This window comes from Rhinatrema bivittatum, chromosome 2 (genome assembly GCF_901001135.1).
Source record: "Rhinatrema bivittatum chromosome 2, aRhiBiv1.1, whole genome shotgun sequence".
In the NCBI taxonomy this organism is placed as follows: domain Eukaryota; kingdom Metazoa; phylum Chordata; class Amphibia; order Gymnophiona; family Rhinatrematidae; genus Rhinatrema; species Rhinatrema bivittatum.
The window spans coordinates 660,272,874-660,291,006 of record NC_042616.1 but is presented as its reverse complement, the minus strand read 5'-3'; the positions used below and the strand labels follow the sequence as shown (position 1 = coordinate 660,291,006).

The 18,133-nt window shown below is 41.8% G+C and overlaps 1 protein-coding gene across 3 annotated transcripts in view; it reads left to right on the top strand.

Moving 5' to 3' along the window:
- Positions 1 to 18,133, top strand: part of ARFGEF1 (ADP ribosylation factor guanine nucleotide exchange factor 1) — a 626,657-nt gene that overhangs the window by 131,784 nt on the left and 476,740 nt on the right. Inside the window, exon 1 of one of the 3 annotated variants that reach the window (XM_029591434.1) lies at positions 14,593 to 14,675. The exons of the other annotated variants lie outside the window; for them this stretch is intronic. Within the exon in view, the coding sequence (XP_029447294.1) occupies positions 14,595 to 14,675 (81 nt within the window). The 5' untranslated portion in view covers positions 14,593 to 14,594. Of the gene's footprint in view, positions 1 to 14,592; positions 14,676 to 18,133 lie in introns of those variants that run through there. 3 annotated transcript variants of the gene reach the window in all.

Genomic DNA, 18,133 nt, shown 5'->3' with positions numbered 1-18,133 from the left:
ACATTACAATGATCCAAAACATAAGGCCAAGTCAATCCTTTAGTGGCTACAGCAGAGGAAAGTGAAGGTTCTGGAGTGCTATCACAGTCTCCTGACCTCAACATCATTGAGCCACTTTGGGGAGAACTCAAACATGCAATTCATGCTAGACAACCAAAGAATTTACAGGATCTGGAGACTTTTTGCCAAGAAGAATGGGCAGCTTTACCACTTGAGAAAATAAAGGGCCTCGTTTACAACTATCACAAAAGACTTCAAGCTGTCATTGATGCAAAAGGGAGTAGTACATGATATTAAGAACTAAGGGTATGAAAAATTTTGAATAGGACCATTTTATTATTTTCTTTATTGCTATGGTTTGTTTAATGATTGTACTATTCTGTGATGCGTAAAATAGTTTAATTTGAAACGCATTAAAAATAGACTGTTTTGCCTGAACACTCACGTTTTCTTAAAATGCTTCACATCTTACAAATTCTGCCAGAGGTTTGTAAACTTAGCACAACTTTATATTTGTATTTAATATATACTTTTCATGTTTTTAAGACAAATTTTCTTGATTTTTCTTTGTTTTTTTCAATGATCAAAATACTTTGGAGTTTTGTTTTTTTTTTTACAAGGGTGAGGTTTGTATATCTTTACTTGAAATTAACCACAACTATAGGTCAAAAAATGAGATTGCATTTTTAGATTTTTAAGCTATTTTACTAAGGCTTTTACTCATGTTAAAGGCATCTTTTTAAGTTCTCGGAATTATAAATCTGGATTGACCCATCGGCCAGTTGGATGGCAATTTCATTATTTTCAAGAGTTTGATGTGTAACATACATGATGTTGTAGGCCTACCAGAGGAGCAAGGAGGCGAAGTTTCTTTTTAGCACATGCACAGTGAAAATTATAGAATATGATGGCATATCAGGACCATTATGATTTGCTTCCATATTACCTTAGCATCACCTGAATGGTTTTCATAAGAATATAAGATTTGCTTTACTGGGTCAGACCAAAAGATCCATCAAGCCCAGTATCTTGTTTCCAACAGTGGCCAAGCCAGGTCACAAATACCTGGCAGGATCCCAAGGAGTAGATAGATTCCAAGCTGCTTATCCCAAGAATAAGCAGTAGATTTCTATAACTCTGCCTTAATAATGGTTAATGGACTTTTCCTCCAGGAACTTGTCCAAACCATTTTTAAATGCAGCTACGATTAGTCTTAAATGTGCTACTTGCTAACTTCATGGAATGCCCCCTAGTCCTTCTATTATTCGAAAATGTAAATAACCGAGTCACATCTACTCGTTCAAGACCATGATCTTAAAGACCTCTATCATATCCCCCCTCAGCCGTCTCTTCTCCAGGCTGAACAGCCCTAACCTCTTCAGCCTTTCCTCATAGGGGAGCTGTTCCATCCCCTTTATCATTTTGGTTGCCCTTCTCTGTACCTTCTCCATCGCAAGTATATCTTTTATGAGATGCGACGACCAGAATTTTACACAGTATTCAAGGTGCGGTCTCACCATGGAGCGATATAGAGGCATTATGACATTTTCTGTTCTATTAACCATTCTCTTCGTAATAATTCCTAACATTTATTTGCTTTTTTGACTGCTGCAGCACACTGAGCTGACGATTTGAAAGTATTATCCACTATGATGCCTAGATCTTTTTCCTGGGTGGTAGCTCCTAATATGGAACCTAACATCGTGTAACTACAGCAAGGGTTATTTTTCCCTATATGCAACACCTTGCAGTTGTCCACATTAAATTTCATCTGCCATTTGGATGCCCAATCTTCTAGTCTTGCAAGGTCCTCCTGTAATGTATCACAGTCTGCTTGTGATTTAACTACTCTGAATAATTTTGTATCATCTGCAAATTTGATAACTTCACTCGTATTCCTTTCCAGATCATTTATATATATATATTGAAAAGCACCGGTCCAAGTACAGATCCCTGAGGCACTCCACTGTTTACCCTTTTCCACTGAGAAAATTGACCATTTAATCCTACTCTCTGTTCCTGTCTTTTAACCAGTTTGTAATCCACGAAAGGACATCACCTCCTATCCCATGACTTTTTAGTTTTCGTAGAAGCCTCTCATGAGGGACTTTGTCAAACGCCTTCTGAAAATCTAAATACACTACATCTACTGGTTCACCTTTATCCACATGTTTATTAACCCCTTCAAGAAACTGAAGCAGATTTGTTAGGTAAGATTTCCCTTGGGTAATTCCAAGTTGACTATGTCCCATTAAATCATGTCTTTCTATATGCTCTACGATTTTGATCTTGAGAATAGTTTCCACTATTTTTCCCGGCACTGAAGTCAGGCTCACTGGTCTATAGTTACTCGGATCGCCCCTGGAGCCTTTTTTAAATATTGAAGTTACATTGGCCACCCTCCAGTCTTCAGGTACAATGGATGATTTTAATGATAGGTTACAAATTTTAACTAATAGATCAGAAATTTCATTTTTTAGTTCTTTCAGAACCCTAGGATGCATACCATCCGGTCCAGGTGATTTGCTACTCTTTAGTTTGTCAATCTGGCCTACTACATCTTCCAGGTTCACAGTGATTTCGTTCAGTTTCGTTCAGTTCGTCTGACTCATCACCCCTGAAAACCATCTCTGGAACTGGTATCTCCCCAACATCCTCATTAGTAAACACAGAGGCAAAGAATTCATTTAGTCTTTCTGCAATGGCCTTATCTTCCCTAAGAGCCCCTTTAACCCCTCTGTCATCTAATGGTCCAACCAACTCCCTCACAGGTTTCTTGCTTTGGATATATTTAAAACAGTTTTTATTATGAGTTTTTGCCTCTCTGGCCAACGTCATTTCAATTCTCTCTTCGCCTGTCTTATCAATTTTTTACACTTACCTTGACAGTGCTTATGTTTTATCCTATTTTCTTCAGATGGATCCTTCTTCCAATTTTTGAAGGATGTTTTTTTGGCTAAAATAGCCTCTTTCACCTCACCTTTTAACCATGATGGTAATCGTTTTGCCTTCCTTCCACCTTTCTTAATACACGAAATACATATGGACTGCGCCTCTAAGATTGTATTTTTAAACAATGCCCAAGCCTGTTGAACACTTTGCAGCTGCACCTTTCAGTTTTTTTCTATTTTCCTCATTTTATCAAAGTTTCCCTTTTTAAAATTTAGTGTTAGAGCTGCAGATTTACTTATTGTCCCCCTTACAGTTATTAGTTTAAATTTGATCATGTTATGATCACTGTTGCCAAGTGGCCCCACCACCGTTACTTCTCTCACCAAATCTTGCGTTCCACTAAGAATTAAATCTAAAATAGCTCCCTCTCTTGTTGATTCCTGAACCAATTGCTCCATGAAGCAATCATTTATTTCATCCAGCAACTTTATATCTCTAGCAAGTCCTGATGTTACATTTACCCAGTCAATATTGGGGTAATTGAAATCTCCCATTATTATAGCACTGCCAAATTGGTTTGCTTCCCTGATTTCTCTTAGCATTTCATCATCTGTCTGACCATTTTGTCCAGGTGGACGGTAGTATACTCCTATCACTATACTCTTACCCAACACACATGGGATTTCTACCCATATAGATTCTACTGAGCATTTACTCTCTTGTATGATCTTTATCCTGTTGGACTCTATACCCTCCCGGACATAAAGTGCCACACCCCCACCAAGTTGATCCTCCCTATCATTGCGATATAATTTGTACCGTGATATAGTACTATCCCATTGGTTATCCTCCTTCCACCAAGTCTCTGTAATGCCAATTATGTCAATCTCATCATTTGCTGCTATACACTCTAACTCTCCCATCTTACTTCTTAGACTTCTGGCATTGGCATACAGACATTTCAAAGTGTGGTTTTTGCTTGTTTTACCAACCTGTTTTTTTAGTTGTTTGGGATAATTCGGAAATCATTAGCTTTGGTGATTTTTTACATATAGGCATATGAACTATGTTTGCTTTTAATGGAACCTCTCTGTTGGGATGCCCTAACTCTTCTGTTTCATTAGTATCCTTCAAGGATACATTTCTCTGAACCATGCACTGCTGAGTTGACGGTCTGCTTTCCCCCTTGTTCTAGTTTAAAAGCTGCTCTATCTCCTTTTTGAAAGTTAGTGCCAGCAGCTTGGTTCCACTCTGGTTAAGGTGGAGCCCATCCTTTCGGAAAAGTCTCCCCTTTCCCCAAATGTTTCCCTAGTTCCTTGCAAAGCTGAATCCCTCTTCCCTGCACCATCGTCTCCTCCATGCATTGAAACTCTGGAGCTCTGCCTGCCTCTGGGGACCTGCACGTGGAACAGGAAGCATTTCAGAGAATGCCACCCTGGAGGTTCTGGATTTCAGCTTCCTACCTAAAATTCTAAATTTGGCTTCCAGAACTTCTCTCCAACATTTTCCTATGTTGTTGGTGCCCACATGTATCATGACAGCCGGCTCCTCCCCAGCACTGTCTATAATCCTATCTAGGTGACGCGTGAGGTCTGCCACCTTCGCACCAGGCAGGCAAGTTACCAGGCGGTCCTCACGTCCACCAGCCACCCTGCTATCTACATTTCTAATAATCGAATCACCAACTTTGATGGCCGGCCTAACCCTTCCCTCTTGGGCAGTAGCCCTTGGAGATTTGTCCTCAGTGTGAGAGGACAATACATCACTGGAGAGCAGGTCCTTGCTACAGGATCACTTCCTGCTACACCAGGGTGATGTTCTCCTACTGGGAGACCTTTCTGATCCAAGGCAGCACTGGGGCTGCCAGACTGGATTTGGGACTTGGCTACTATGTCCCTGAAGGTCTCGTCAGTGTACCTCTCTGTCTCCCTCAGCTCCTCCAAGTCTGCTACTCTAGCCTCCATAGATCGGACTTGTTCCCTGAGAGCCAGGAGCTCTTTGCACCAAGTGCACACATACAATCTCTCACCGGCAGGTAAAAAATCATACATGTGACACTCAATGCAAAAGACTGGAAAGCCCCCCTCTTGCTGCTGGACTGCTGCCTTCATCTTTGTATTATTGAGTTCCTAGTTAAGTTTAGGATACTAAGGGAGTTGGCATGAGAGTACTTTAAATTTACAGGTGGATTTAGTAATTAATCAGCTAGTGTCCTACAAGGGGATGATTAAACTTTCAATAAGGGCTGGTACAATATTATGTTTTAGATAAGACCCTGATTGATTTTTAATGAGAAAGTGTCTTATGCCTAAAAATCAGGGGTTGAGTGGGTGGGAAAGACAGACACTAGAATTAACTATCTCTGGCTTGCTTATTACTTCAGACACACACAAACTCTAAAGAATATATCCCTTAATTTCACCTTTCACCAAACTTTTATAAGCCCAAAAATTTCTGAAAACTATACTTACCAATCCTCTTAAACCACGGTTAAATTAATCTTCACTCAGTCAAAGGAAACTGTGCGGGGTCTCTGGAAGCTGGGGCATGGAAGTCAATCTCTGGATTGCTTGCGGTGACCTCTGGACTCCTCTCCCGGGGGAAGCTGGGAGCATCTTGTTTGCTTCTTGTTTGCTTCTCTCCCAGGAGGTTGATAATGCTGGGGTAAACTCCAGGGCAGTTATGGAAGCAACTGCTGCCTTCTTGGCAGATGTGGGCTGTGATTTGGTTCGCACTTCAGCCAGAAGGGTGGCTTCTATAGTAGCGGCCAGGTGTCATTTATGGTTGAGGAATTGGTCGACCAATGTGACCGCCAATATGACCAAATTGCCCTTTAACGGTTCGCTTTTGTTTGGCAGTGAGTTGGAGAAACTGGCCAGTAAGTGGGGCAAATCTCCAGTTACTCGTTTGCCGTGGATAAGAAGCAGGTACAGCGCTCCTTTAATGTGAGAGGCCGTGCTAGAGGATCAAAGCATTTACGACCCTATAGAAGAGCAATCATTTAGAGGGCTCAGCCTTTTGGTAGGTCTCAGTCCTTTCGTCCCTGACAACCCAGAAGAGGGGCAGACCCGGGTAGTGGAACCTCCCGAGTCTGCCAATGAAGTTTTGTCGACACCCCCCCCCCCCAGGAACTGGAAGGGGGCGCCTCTCTCTCTTTTATCAGAGATAAGTCAAAATCACATCAGATCAGTGGGTCCTGGAGATGATACGAGAAGGATGATACGTTCCTCGGGACGTGTTCAATGAGTCTCTCTGCTGCTTCCCGCAGAAAAAGCAGGCAGTGGAGGGTACATTAGCAATCTCCTCAGTCTACTACTGAGGAATACTACTCATGTGGTAGTATTCCATTTATTTCGTTGTGCCAAAGAAGGAGGGCTCTTTTCGTTCCATTCTGGACCTCAAGAGTGTCAACCGTCATCTGCGCGTGATGCATTTTCACATGGAGACACTGTGCTCGGTGATAATGACCATGCAGTCGGAATATCTGACCTTTCTGGATCTGTCCGAGGCGTAGCTCCACTTCCCATCTGACTAGAACATCAGTGCTTCCTGTGGTTCGCAGTTCTGGGATGCCACTTTCAGTTTCCGGCACTGCCCCTTGGTCTGCCACCGTTTCCAGAACCTTTACCAAGGTAATGGTGTTGCGGCAGAGTTGAGAAAAGATGAATTCCTAGTACACCCGTATTTGGACGACTGGCTGATTTGTGCCAAGTCGCTGGAAGAGAGCCACTTGGTGACTTGCAATGTGTTTTCCCTGTTGCGGGAGATCAGCTGGGTGGTGAGCCTTGCCAAGAGCAGTCTTCATAAGAACATAAGAAAATGCCATACTGGGTCAGACCAAGGGTCCATCAAGCCCACCATCCTGTTTCCAACAGTGGCCAATCCTGGCAAGTACCCAAAAACTAAGTATATTCCATACTACTGATGCTAGTAATAGCAGTGACTATTTTCTAAGTTAACATGATTAATAGCAGGTAATGGACTTCTCCTCAAAGAACTTATCCAAACCTTTGTTAAACCCAGCTGCACTAACCACATCCCCAGAGTTTTATTGTGCGTTGGGTGAAAAAGAACTTTCTCTGATTAGTTTTAAATGTGCCACATGCTAACTTCATGGAGTGCTCCCTAATCTTTCTATTATCCGAAAGAGTAAATAAATGATTCACATTAACCCGTTGTAGACCTCTCATGATTTTAAACACCTCTATCACAACCCCCCTCAGCCTTCTCTTCTCCAAGCTGAAAAGTCCTAACCTCTTTAGTCTTTTCTCATAGGGGAGCTGTTCCATTCCCTTTATCATTTTGGTCGCCCTTCTCTGTACCTTCTCCATCACAACTATATCTTTTTTGAGATGCAGCAACCAGAATTGTACACAGAATTCAAGGTGCGGTCTCACCATGGAGTGATACAGAGGCATTGTGACATTTTCCATTTTGTTCATCATTCCCTTTCTAATAATTCCCAACATTCTGTTTGCTTTTTTGACTGCCGCAGCACACTGAACTGACTATTTCAATCTGTTATCCACTATGATGCCTAGATCTCTTTCTTGGGTGCTAGCTCTAATAAGGAACCTAACATTGTGTAACTATAGCATGAGTTATTTTTCCCTGTATGTATCATCTTGCACTTATCCACATTAAATTTCATCTGCCATTTGGATGCCCAATTTTCCAGTTTCACAAGGTCTTCCTGCAGATTATCACAATCTGCTTGTGATTTAACTACTCTGAACAATTTTGTATCATCTGCAAATTTGATTACCTCACTCGTATTTCTTTCCAGAACATTTATAAATATATTGAAAAGTACGGGTCCCAATACAGATCCCTGAGGCACTCCACTGCCCACTCCCTTCTATTGAGAAAATTGTTCACTTAATCCTACTCTCTGTTTCCTGTCTTTTAGCCAGTTTGTAATCCACGAAAGGACTTCGCCACCTATTCCATGACTTTTTACTTTTCCTAGAAGCCTCTCATGAGGAACTTTGTCAAATGCCTTCTGAAACTCCAAATACACTACATCTACCAGTTCACCTTTATCTACATGTTTATTAACTCCTTCAAAAAAGTGAAGCAGATTTGTGAGGCAAGACTTGCCTTGGTAAAGCCATGCTGACTTTGTTCCATTAAACCATGTCTTTCTATATGTTTTGTGATTTTGATATTTAGAACACTTTCCACTATTTTTCCTGGCACTGAAGTCAGGCTAACCGGTCTGTAGTTTCCCGGATCGCCCCTGGAACCCTTTTTAAATATTGGGGTTACATTTGCTATCCTCCAGTCTTCAGGTACAATGGATGATTTTAATGATAAGTTACAAATTTTTACTAATAGGTCTGAAATTTCATTTTTTAGTTCCTTCAGAACTCTGGGGTGTATACCATCCGGTCCAGGTGATTTCCTACTCTTCAGTTTGTCAATCAGGCCTACCACATCTTCTAGGTTCACCGTGATTTGATTCAGTCCATCTGAATCATTACCCATGAAAACCTTCTCCATTACGGGTACCTCCCCAACATCCTCTTCAGTAAACACCGAAGCAAAGAAATCATTTAATCTTTCCGCGATGGCCTTATCTTCTCTAAGTGCCCCTTTAACCCCTCGATCATCTAACGGTCCAACTGACTCCCTCACAGGCTTTCTGCTTCGGATATATTTAAAAAAGTTTTTACTGTGAGCTTTTGCCTCTACAGCCAACTTCTTTTCAAATTCTCTCTTAGCCTGTCTTATCAATGTCTTACATTTAACTTGCCAATGTTTATGCTTTATCCTATTTTCTTCTGTTGGATCCTTCTTCCAATTTTTGAATGAAGATCTTTTGGCTAAAATAGCTTCTTTCACCTCCCCTTTTAACCATGCCGGTAATCGTTTTGCCTTCTTTCCACCTTTCTTAATGTGTGGAATACATCTGGACTGTGCTTCTAGAATGGTATTTTTTAACAATGACCACGCCTCTTGGACATTTTTTACTTTTGTAGCTGCTCCTTTCAGTTTTTTTCTAACAATTTTTCTCATTTTATCAAAGTTTCCCTTTTGAAAGTTTAGCACGAGAGCCTTGGATTTGCACACTGTTCCTTTTCCAGTCATTAAATCAAATTTGATCATATTATGATCACTATTGCCAAGCGGCCCCACCACCGTTACCTCTCTCACCAAGTCCTGTGCTCCACTGAGAATTAGATCTAAAATTGCTCCCTCTCTCGTCGGTTCCTGAACCAATTGCTCCATAAAGCTATCATTTATTCCATCCAGGAACGTTATCTCTCTAGCGTGACTCGATGATACATTTACCCAGTCTATATTGGGGTAATTGAAGTCTCCCATTATTACTGTACTACCAATTTGGTTAGCTTCCCTAATTTCTCTTAGCATTTCACTGTCCATCTCACCATCTTGACCAGGTGGACGGTAGTATACCCCTATCACTGTAGTCTTCCCTGATACACAAGGGATTTCTACCCATAAAGATTCAATTTTGTATTTAGTCTCATGCAGGATGTTTATCCTGTTGGACTCTATGCCATCCCGGACATAAAGCGCCACACCTCCTCCCGACTGCTCCTCTCTGTCATTGCGATATAATTTGTACCCCGGTATAGCACTGTCCCATTGGTTATCCTCTTTCCACCATGTCTCTGAGATGCCAATTAAGTCTATGTCATCATTTACTGCTATACATTCTAATTCTCCCATCTTACTTCTTAGACTTCTGGCATTAGCATACAAACATTTCAAAGTTTGTTTTTTGTTTGTATTTTTATTCTGCTTTTTAATTGATAGGGATAAGTTAGAATTTTTTAGCTCAGGTGAGTTTTTAGTTACAGGAACTTGGACTACTTTTCTAATTATTGGAACCTCACTGTCGGGATGCCCTAATTCTAATGCATTATTAGTATCCTTTAAAGATACATCTCTCCGAACCATGCCTGCCTGGTGCGAAGGTGGCGGACCTCACGCGTCACCTAGATAGGATTTTAGACAGTGCTGGGGAGGAGCCGGCTGTCGTGGTACACGTGGGCACCAACGACATAGGAAAATGTGGGAGGGAGGTTCTGGAAGCCAAATTTAGGCTCTTAGGTAGAAAGATTAAATCCAGAACCTCCAGGGTAGCATTCTCTGAAATGCTCCCTGTTCCACGTGCAGGTCACCAGAGGCAGGCAGAGCTCCGGAGTCTCAATGCGTGGATGAGACGATGGTGCAAGGAAGAGGGATTCAGTTTTGTTAGGAACTGGGGAACGTTTTGGGGAAAGGGGGAGTCTCTTCCGAAGGGATGGGCTCCACCTTAACCAGGGTGGAACCAGACTGCTGGCGCTAACCTTTAAAAAGGAGATAGAGCAGCTTTTAAACTAGAACAAAGGGGAAAGCCGACAGTCGCTCAGCTTGAAAGAGCTCGCTTGCTGAAATGTGGATATAATGTGTGGCAGTGATTTCCACCTTGCTAAGAGCTAGAAAGTTCTCTACTTCCTTGGCCTATGTGCAGGTTTGCAGAGTGTTTGAGGCCTGGTGTGGGGATTGAGCACTCTTCTTTCCTTGGTCAAGATTCCGCTCATTTTGGAATTTTTGCAGGATGGCTTGAACAAAGGCTTGATTCTTAATTCCTTAAAAGGTACAAGTAGAGGCTCTCGCCTGTTTCAGGGGTCAGGTAAATGATGGGTCCTTGTCAGCTCATCCTGATGTAGCCTGTTTTCTGAAAGGAGTGAAACATCTTTGGCCTCTTTTTCGGTTTCTGATTCCCCTCTGGAGTCTTTAATTTGCTTTTGGAGTTTTTGGCAGGCCCAACATTTATTCTGTCCTTGCAATTGCTGACCTTGAAAATGGTTTTCCTTGTAGCAATTTGTTCTGCGCGTAGGGTTTCCGAACTGTAGGCCTTATCTTGCCGGGAGCCATTTCTTCAGGTGACTCCAGGGGGCGGTACAGCTGCATATACTGTTCCTTCCTTTTTAGCAAAGGTGGTCACTGAGTTTCACTTGAATCAGTCCATCTCCCTGCCGTCTCTGGACGTCTTGTGACCCTTTGATGTCAAGAGACATATTGTTGTGTATCTAGAGGTTACTGAGCCTTTGCAGAAGTCGTATCGCCTGTTTGTCCTTCACAGTAGTACTAGACAGGGAGAGCCAGCCTCGTGGGCTACAATAGCTGGATTAAGTAGGTAGTCATGGCTGCATATGCGGATGCTGGGAAGCTGTTACCCAGTCAGAATAGGGCTTATTCTGCTAGGGCTCAGGCAGTGTCATGGGCAGAAATTAGATTGTCTCCCATTGATATTTGTCGAGCTGGGGTGTGATCCTCCTTACACACCTTTTCCAGGTATTACCATCTGGATTTTCAGGCTTGGGAGGATGCAGCCTTTGCACGTGCTGTTTTTGACTGGACCTCGGGCAGCCTCCCACCCTATTCAGGAATAGCTTGGGCACATTTATTTATTTATTTAATTATAGATAGACTTTTTCTTTGCCGACATTCGTGAGGCACATCATACTGGCTTACATTGAACTGAAAAGAGGAAAATACAATGAACAGAATAACATGTCATAGTTAAACGCAAATGGTGTAAGATATAAGCATCGTAAAAACATTCTGAGGTTATATATAATAACATAAAAGAACTAAATAGCTATGGAGGAAAAAGGTAGAAAGAAAGAAAGAGAAACTTTGTACAAACTAAGAAAACTTTATCTTTAACAATGAGAAAGTGGTATAGGGGTTATGAAGTGCAGCAAAGTTCCAGGGGGAGAGGGTAGGGGCACAGATGGAAAAGGAGAAGAGCAAGGGGGGGAGGGGGGGAGGGCAGGTAGTGGAGATTCTTAGAAAGGTCCATTTAGGAGAAGTCTACGTATTGGTTGAATCGGGGTATGCCTGCTTGAAGAGCCATGTTTTGACTCCTTTTTTGACTTTGTTAAGTGATGGTTCTATTCGGAGGGAAGGGGGGAGGGAGTTCCAGAGGTAGGTGCTAGCTATGGAGAAAGCCCTTTCTCTGGTGAGGGACAGATGCGCAGCCTTCAGGGAAGGAATGTGTAGGGTACCTGCATGAGCACTTCTTGTGGGGCGGTTGGAAGTGCGGAAGCGAGGCATTTCTTCCAGCCACGTGTGATTGAGTTGGTATAATGAGCAGTGAAGAATGGTGAGTGTTTTGTATTGTGAACGGAAGGAGATAGGCAGCCAGTGCAGGTCTTTTAAAATTGGAGTGATGTGTTGTGTTTTGCGGGTGTTTGTTATGATTCTGGCCATGGAATTTTGGAGGATCTGGAGTGGCTTGATAGTGGTAGCAGGGAGGCCGAGTAGGAGGGCGTTACAATAGTCCAGTTTTGACAGCATAGTAGTCTGGATTACAGTTCTGAAATTGTTGGTGTGGAGCAGAGGTTTTGAGTTTCCTGAGGATATTTAATTTGTAGAAGCCTCCCTTTATGATGGATTTGATGTAAGGTTTAAAGTTTAGTTGATGGTCGATAAGGACGCCCAAGTCTCTTACAGCCTGTAATTTGTGTTGTGGAGCAGCTGTGTTCTGAGGTGAGTCGTGGGGAGAGCAGTCAAGATGGGTGGAAATGATGAGTAGTTCTGTTTTTGCAGCGTTTAGAGCTAGGTGTAGGTTGGATAGCATTGACGTTATTAAAGAGAGGCAAGATTCCCAGAAGTGCATGGATTCCTCAATGGATTTTTGGATTGGGATAATAATCTGCACATCGTCTGCGTAAAGGAAAAGTTTGAGGCCTAAGTCAGATAGTAATTGGCAGAGGGGTAGGAGGTATATATTGAAAAGGGTTGATGATAAAGATGAACCTTGGGGGACACCTTGTGTGATAGGGATGTGTGAGGATTGGTGTCTGTCAATTTTTACTACGTATTCTCTATGGTTAAGATAGGAGAACCATGAAAGTGCGGTGTCAGCAATACCTATTTCAGCCAGGCAGGTCATTAGGATTTGATGATTGACAGTGTCGAATGCTGCCAAGATATCTAGGAGGGCGAGCAAGTATGAGATTCCATGGTCCATACCTTTGAGGATGGTATCTGTCATTGATAGTAGTAGGGTTTCTGTATTGCGTGCTTTCTGGAATCCAAATTGTGAGGGGTGGAGGATGTTGTAGTCTTCTAGGAACTCGGAGAGTTGTTTGTTAATGACTCTTTCCAAAATTTTTGAAATGAAAGGCAGGTTGGAAATGGGTCTGTAGTTAGCTAGGTCTGACGGGTCAAGATTTGTTTTTTTAAGGAGGGGTCTTATTACAGCAAGTTTGAGTGGGTCTGGGATGCTACCATGTGTGATGGAGCAGTTGATGAGTTTAGCAATGAATTTTGTAATGGTGGATGGGATAGCGAGGAGAGTTTTTGAGGGAATAGTGTCTAGGAAGTGGGATGCAGGTTTCATTTTCTTTAGAATAGTTTCAATTTCGGCATTTGTTATGGGGTCAAAGTTTCTGAGTTTGCTCCTGTTGTCAATGCATGGCGGCGATACAGGGGAGGGGTTGATGGGCAGGCGAGTGAGGATGTTGTCAATTTTGTTCTTGAAGAACGCTGCTAGTTCCTGGCATCTGTTACTCGATTTGTCCTCATGAAGAGGTGTGGTAGCGGGGTTAGTGAGGTCAGTGACATAAGTGAATAGTGCGTTTGCATTGAATTTATAGGCATGGACTTTTTTGGAGTAGTAGTCCCGTTTGGCTTGGGTGATGGCTAGTCGGTAGGTATGTGCAGCGTTGATGTAAGTGGCTTTGAGAGTAGCAGATGGTTGTTTATGCCATGCACGTTCTTTGGATCGTAGGTCATTTTTGATCATCTTTAAATCCTTCGTGTACCATGGTTTTCTTTTTTCACTTTGCGTAAGGGGAATTTCCTTGTGGGTGATAGGGCATAGCTCATTAGCGATGGTGGTGGTGAGATTGTTCCAGGAGAGCAATGGTGTGTCAGGGTCTTTAAGGTCGAGATTGTTGGTTGTTTTGTCAAATGCTAGAGCGATATCTTCTGTGTTACAAGGTTTGCGGAAAGAGATGGTCTTGCTGTGCTTCTGCGGGGAGGGAGTTGGGGTGTTGGACGTGAGACTGTGGTCGGACCATGGTACAGGGGTGATTACAGGTGGGTTAAGTGTAGAAAGTTGTGAATTAACGAAAATGAGGTCAAGCGTGTGACCTGCTTTGTGAGTGGGTTTGTTGATGATCTGACTAAAACCTAGGGCTTTGAGGGTATCCAGCAGGACCTCGCAGGCTGAGTTGGAAGGGTAGGCGTCTACGTGGAGATTGAAATCTCCTAATATGATTGTGGGGAGTTCGGTTTTGATGTTGTCATATTCAATGATGGGGGAAGGGTCGTGATCAATTGTGCCTGGGGGGGCATAGACTAGGCAGATCTGTAGTGATTTGGATTTAAAAAGTGCTATTTCTAATTTAGGGGAGGATTGTAGAGGTAGAAGTTTGAGGCTGAGGCTTTTCTTGGCAGCAAGGAGTAGACCTCCACCTCTCTTCTTTGGCCTTGGTACAGATAGGATGTCATAGGTTTTTGTTGGGAGCTGGTTTAGGAAGACATGGTCAGTGTTTTTCAGCCATGTCTCCGTGACTGCACATATGTCGGGGTTGGTTTCAGTGAGCAGGTCAAATAGTATGTGGCCTTTTTTTTTTTTTGAATGGATTGCGAGCATCCCGGTTTCATCCGACTAGAAGCTAAGAAATTAAAAATTACTACTTGACTGATAATTTCCTTTTCTTTAGGATAGGATGAATCCAGCTTCTCTCCCTTGGCTGCCGAGTGATTACTTATTGATCCTCCTGTGTGCCTATGTGTTACATGGATTACTGGTAAATGTTACTCCAGTCCCTAGACTAGTGTTATTACATTCTTGTCTGAGCTCAGTGTTGCCTGTTGGCTGAGTATTGAAATGGTTATCTGTTTTTAATCAAGTTTTTTGCAAGTCTGTCCAAGTTGCTTTTGAAGTGGCAGGTTGATGTCACTGTAGGGGTGTATATACTGTGACATCAGTTTGCTCCGTCTCCATCTGCTGGTAGAGGTGCATAACCCACTTGTTCTAGATTCATCTGACTGTCCTAAAGAAAAGGAAATTATCAGGTAAGTCGTAATTTCTCATTTTAACAAAGTTTTCCTAAAGTCTAGTTCCCTTGTCTTTGAATAAACTTTCACCACCTGCATTCTAATACTGAACTGTACCATCCAGTGATCACTGGATCCTGGATGATCATCCACTATGACATCAAAATCACTATCTCCATTGTTAAGCAACAGGTCCAGTGGTGGCTTCTCCCATGTTGCTTCTGTTACCAGTTGATGGAACAGATCTCTCCACAGATATTCCATGATTTCCCTTCAGATGACCCCGCAGCCAGGATGTCCCAATTGATATCTGGCAAATTTAAATCTCCGAGCAATAACACCTCCCCTTTCATAACAATTTTTGTAATATACTCCATTAAATCACTATCCATTTCTTCTGCCTGTGATGGAGGTCTGTATATTGCACCAATATAAATAGACATTCTTTTCTCTCTTTCCATATTAATCCACAGTGCCACATCCTTACCTTATAAGCCTTGCATTCCTGTTACTTTAACATTTATATTTTATATACAGTGCCATTCCTCCTCTTCTTCTTCTTACCCTGTCTTTTGTAATAGATTGTAGCCTGGTATAACTATATCCAGTTGTGGTTTTCCATGAATCACATTTTTGTGACAGCTACTATATCAAAGTCTACCTTTTCTATGATTGCCTGTGTCTTTATAACCATGCTATAAGCTTTAGTGTATATAGCTTCCCAGATGTTGCCATTTTCCCATTTCTCTGTGTGTTTAAAGATTCACTTACCTGAGTACCTTTACTTACCATAGTGCTCTTTTCACCCGTGCCTAACAATCCAAGTTTAAACCCCTTCTCAGTAGATTTGCCAGTCTATTTTGGAAGATGCTGAACCCCTTCTTGAAACATTAACCCATGGTCTAAGAAGTTGAAACACTTTCATCAACACTATCTATGCAAGCATTCCTTCATCTCTAGAATGCTTGCTTCACTACCTGGGCTTTTATCCTTGACTGAGAAGACAGAGGAGAATACCACTTGTGCAACTGTTTGCTTTAACCTTTCTCCCAGAGCCAGAAAGTCATTTTTGATAAGCTTTGTGTGGAACCTAGCAGTATCATTTGTAGATCATTGGATAGTAGTCAGTAGGCTTAAGGATTTTCAGCAATTTCTCCAGTTTTAGCACCTGGCAGCCAGCACTTCTGCATACAACATTCTGGTTGGCAGGTGAATGCCTTTGTGCCTCTTCAGAAGCCACTGCCCTCCATCTTTTAGGTGCAGTGGTTATTGAACCCTCAGCTTTGAGATTTGCAAGTTTCTGTTTCTCTTCCTCCATTTCCAAGTCTGCATATTAGTTTTTCAGTTCAAGGGAAATCTGAGTCTGGGAATAACATCTATTGGCAGTAGTAACTTGGTTCCAGTTATAATCTTGTGGTCCAGATTTTATCCTATCCTCTTCTTGAGTTTTCCATTTTGTGATGCCTTATTAAGCATTTTATTGATGCTATCCTCTTTCTTCCAGATGCTTCTTAGTCTTGCTACCTCCTTTCTGAGTTCTGCTACCTATTTTCTAAGGGAGTTGACTTGTGTATCACGATATCCATCTGGACAACTGTAGAAGTAGAAACAGCGGCAACAAATTTGGCACTATGATGTTTCCTGGCTATCCTTCAACTATTAGAAACATCTAGTACCTATTGAAAGAAATAAGAAACATCTACCAAAGTGTCCCTATGTTTTCTTCAGCTGTCCTGGAAGTAAAGTTAGCTAGTTGTGGAATCTAACTTCCACCTCCACACTCAGAATCCCTGTTTGTAGTCCTGTTTGCAGTCATGTTTGCTTGCTCACTCGTTGCTTTGTCATATGCGGTGGCTTTTAGCCTTTTGGACAACAATATATAAATATATATAGATATATATTTGTCTATAAGGTATGTAGTTTAGTGTGGCCTCCTTTTTAAAATCTTGTTACTTAAGGTATAAAAGTAAATGCAAGCAACCAGAAATAATTACTAAAGAGATCTAATAAGATGCTACCAATCAGGCTCCCCAAGGATTTGCTTAATATTTTTGTTCTGTTTGCAGATGGCAAAACTTTGACCTAATCACTTACTTTCCTTGTACAAATCAGTATTTCCTTGTATAAATCAGTATTTCTCCAGCTGATGACTAGTAATTTTTCCTAATATTTTTACTTTTGATCACAAATAGACTTACTGTTTCTGGATAAATTTTGCACTTATTTGATACTATTAGGCACAATTACAGTGGATTGGAAAAGTATTTGACCCCCCCCCCCAAAAACAAAAAAGATTACAGATTATATTTACACAGATTGTTCCAGACAGTATATTTATGGCAAATCAGTATGCTCTTAAAGTAAATTTTCAAAGTCACAATTCATTATTTCTCATATTTTGTAAATTAAAATTAAAAACTGAAAGATGCTTGCATAAATATTCAACCGCTGCGCTGTGGAAACTCCAAGTTTACACAGATGAAATATATTACCCTAACAATTGGCTTGCAATTGGCTTCTACCTGTGAATCATTAAAAAAGGTCAGCTTTTTTGGCTAAAAGACCCCCTAATTCCAGTACCATTGGTCAGACTGTGCACAAGGTAGGAAAAAGGTACAAAATAATATCCAAATGCTTGGATATCCCAGTGAGCACTGTTGGATCAATTGTGAGGAAATGGAAGCTGCATCATATCACCCAGACACGGCCTAGACAAGGTAGTATTTCAAAATTCGGCATCAGAGCAAGAAGGAGACTTGTGAGGGAAGCCACAGAGAGGCCAACAATCACTTTCAAGGAGCTACAGGGTTCACCAACAATCACTTTAAAGGAGCTACAGAGTTCAGTGGCTGAGACTGGAGCAGTCAAATATATCAAGAGCTCTGCATAAAACTGGACTGCATGGAAGGGTGGCTAGAAAGAAGCCATTACTGAAGAAAAACCACATCAGAGCGTGTCTGGAGTTTGCCAGAAAGTATCAGTGACCCAGCTAAAACTTGGGCTAAGGTTTTGTGAGCTTTTTGGCCAAAATTCAAAACACTATATGTGGCTCAAACCTAACACTGTCCACCTAACACTGTCCATTCCTCAGCAAACAGCATTCCAACAGTAAAATATGGGGGAAGCAGCATTATGTTGTGAGGATGCTTTTTCTCAACAGTGACTGGGCATCTTGTTAAAATTGAAGGACGGATGAATGGTGCAAGAC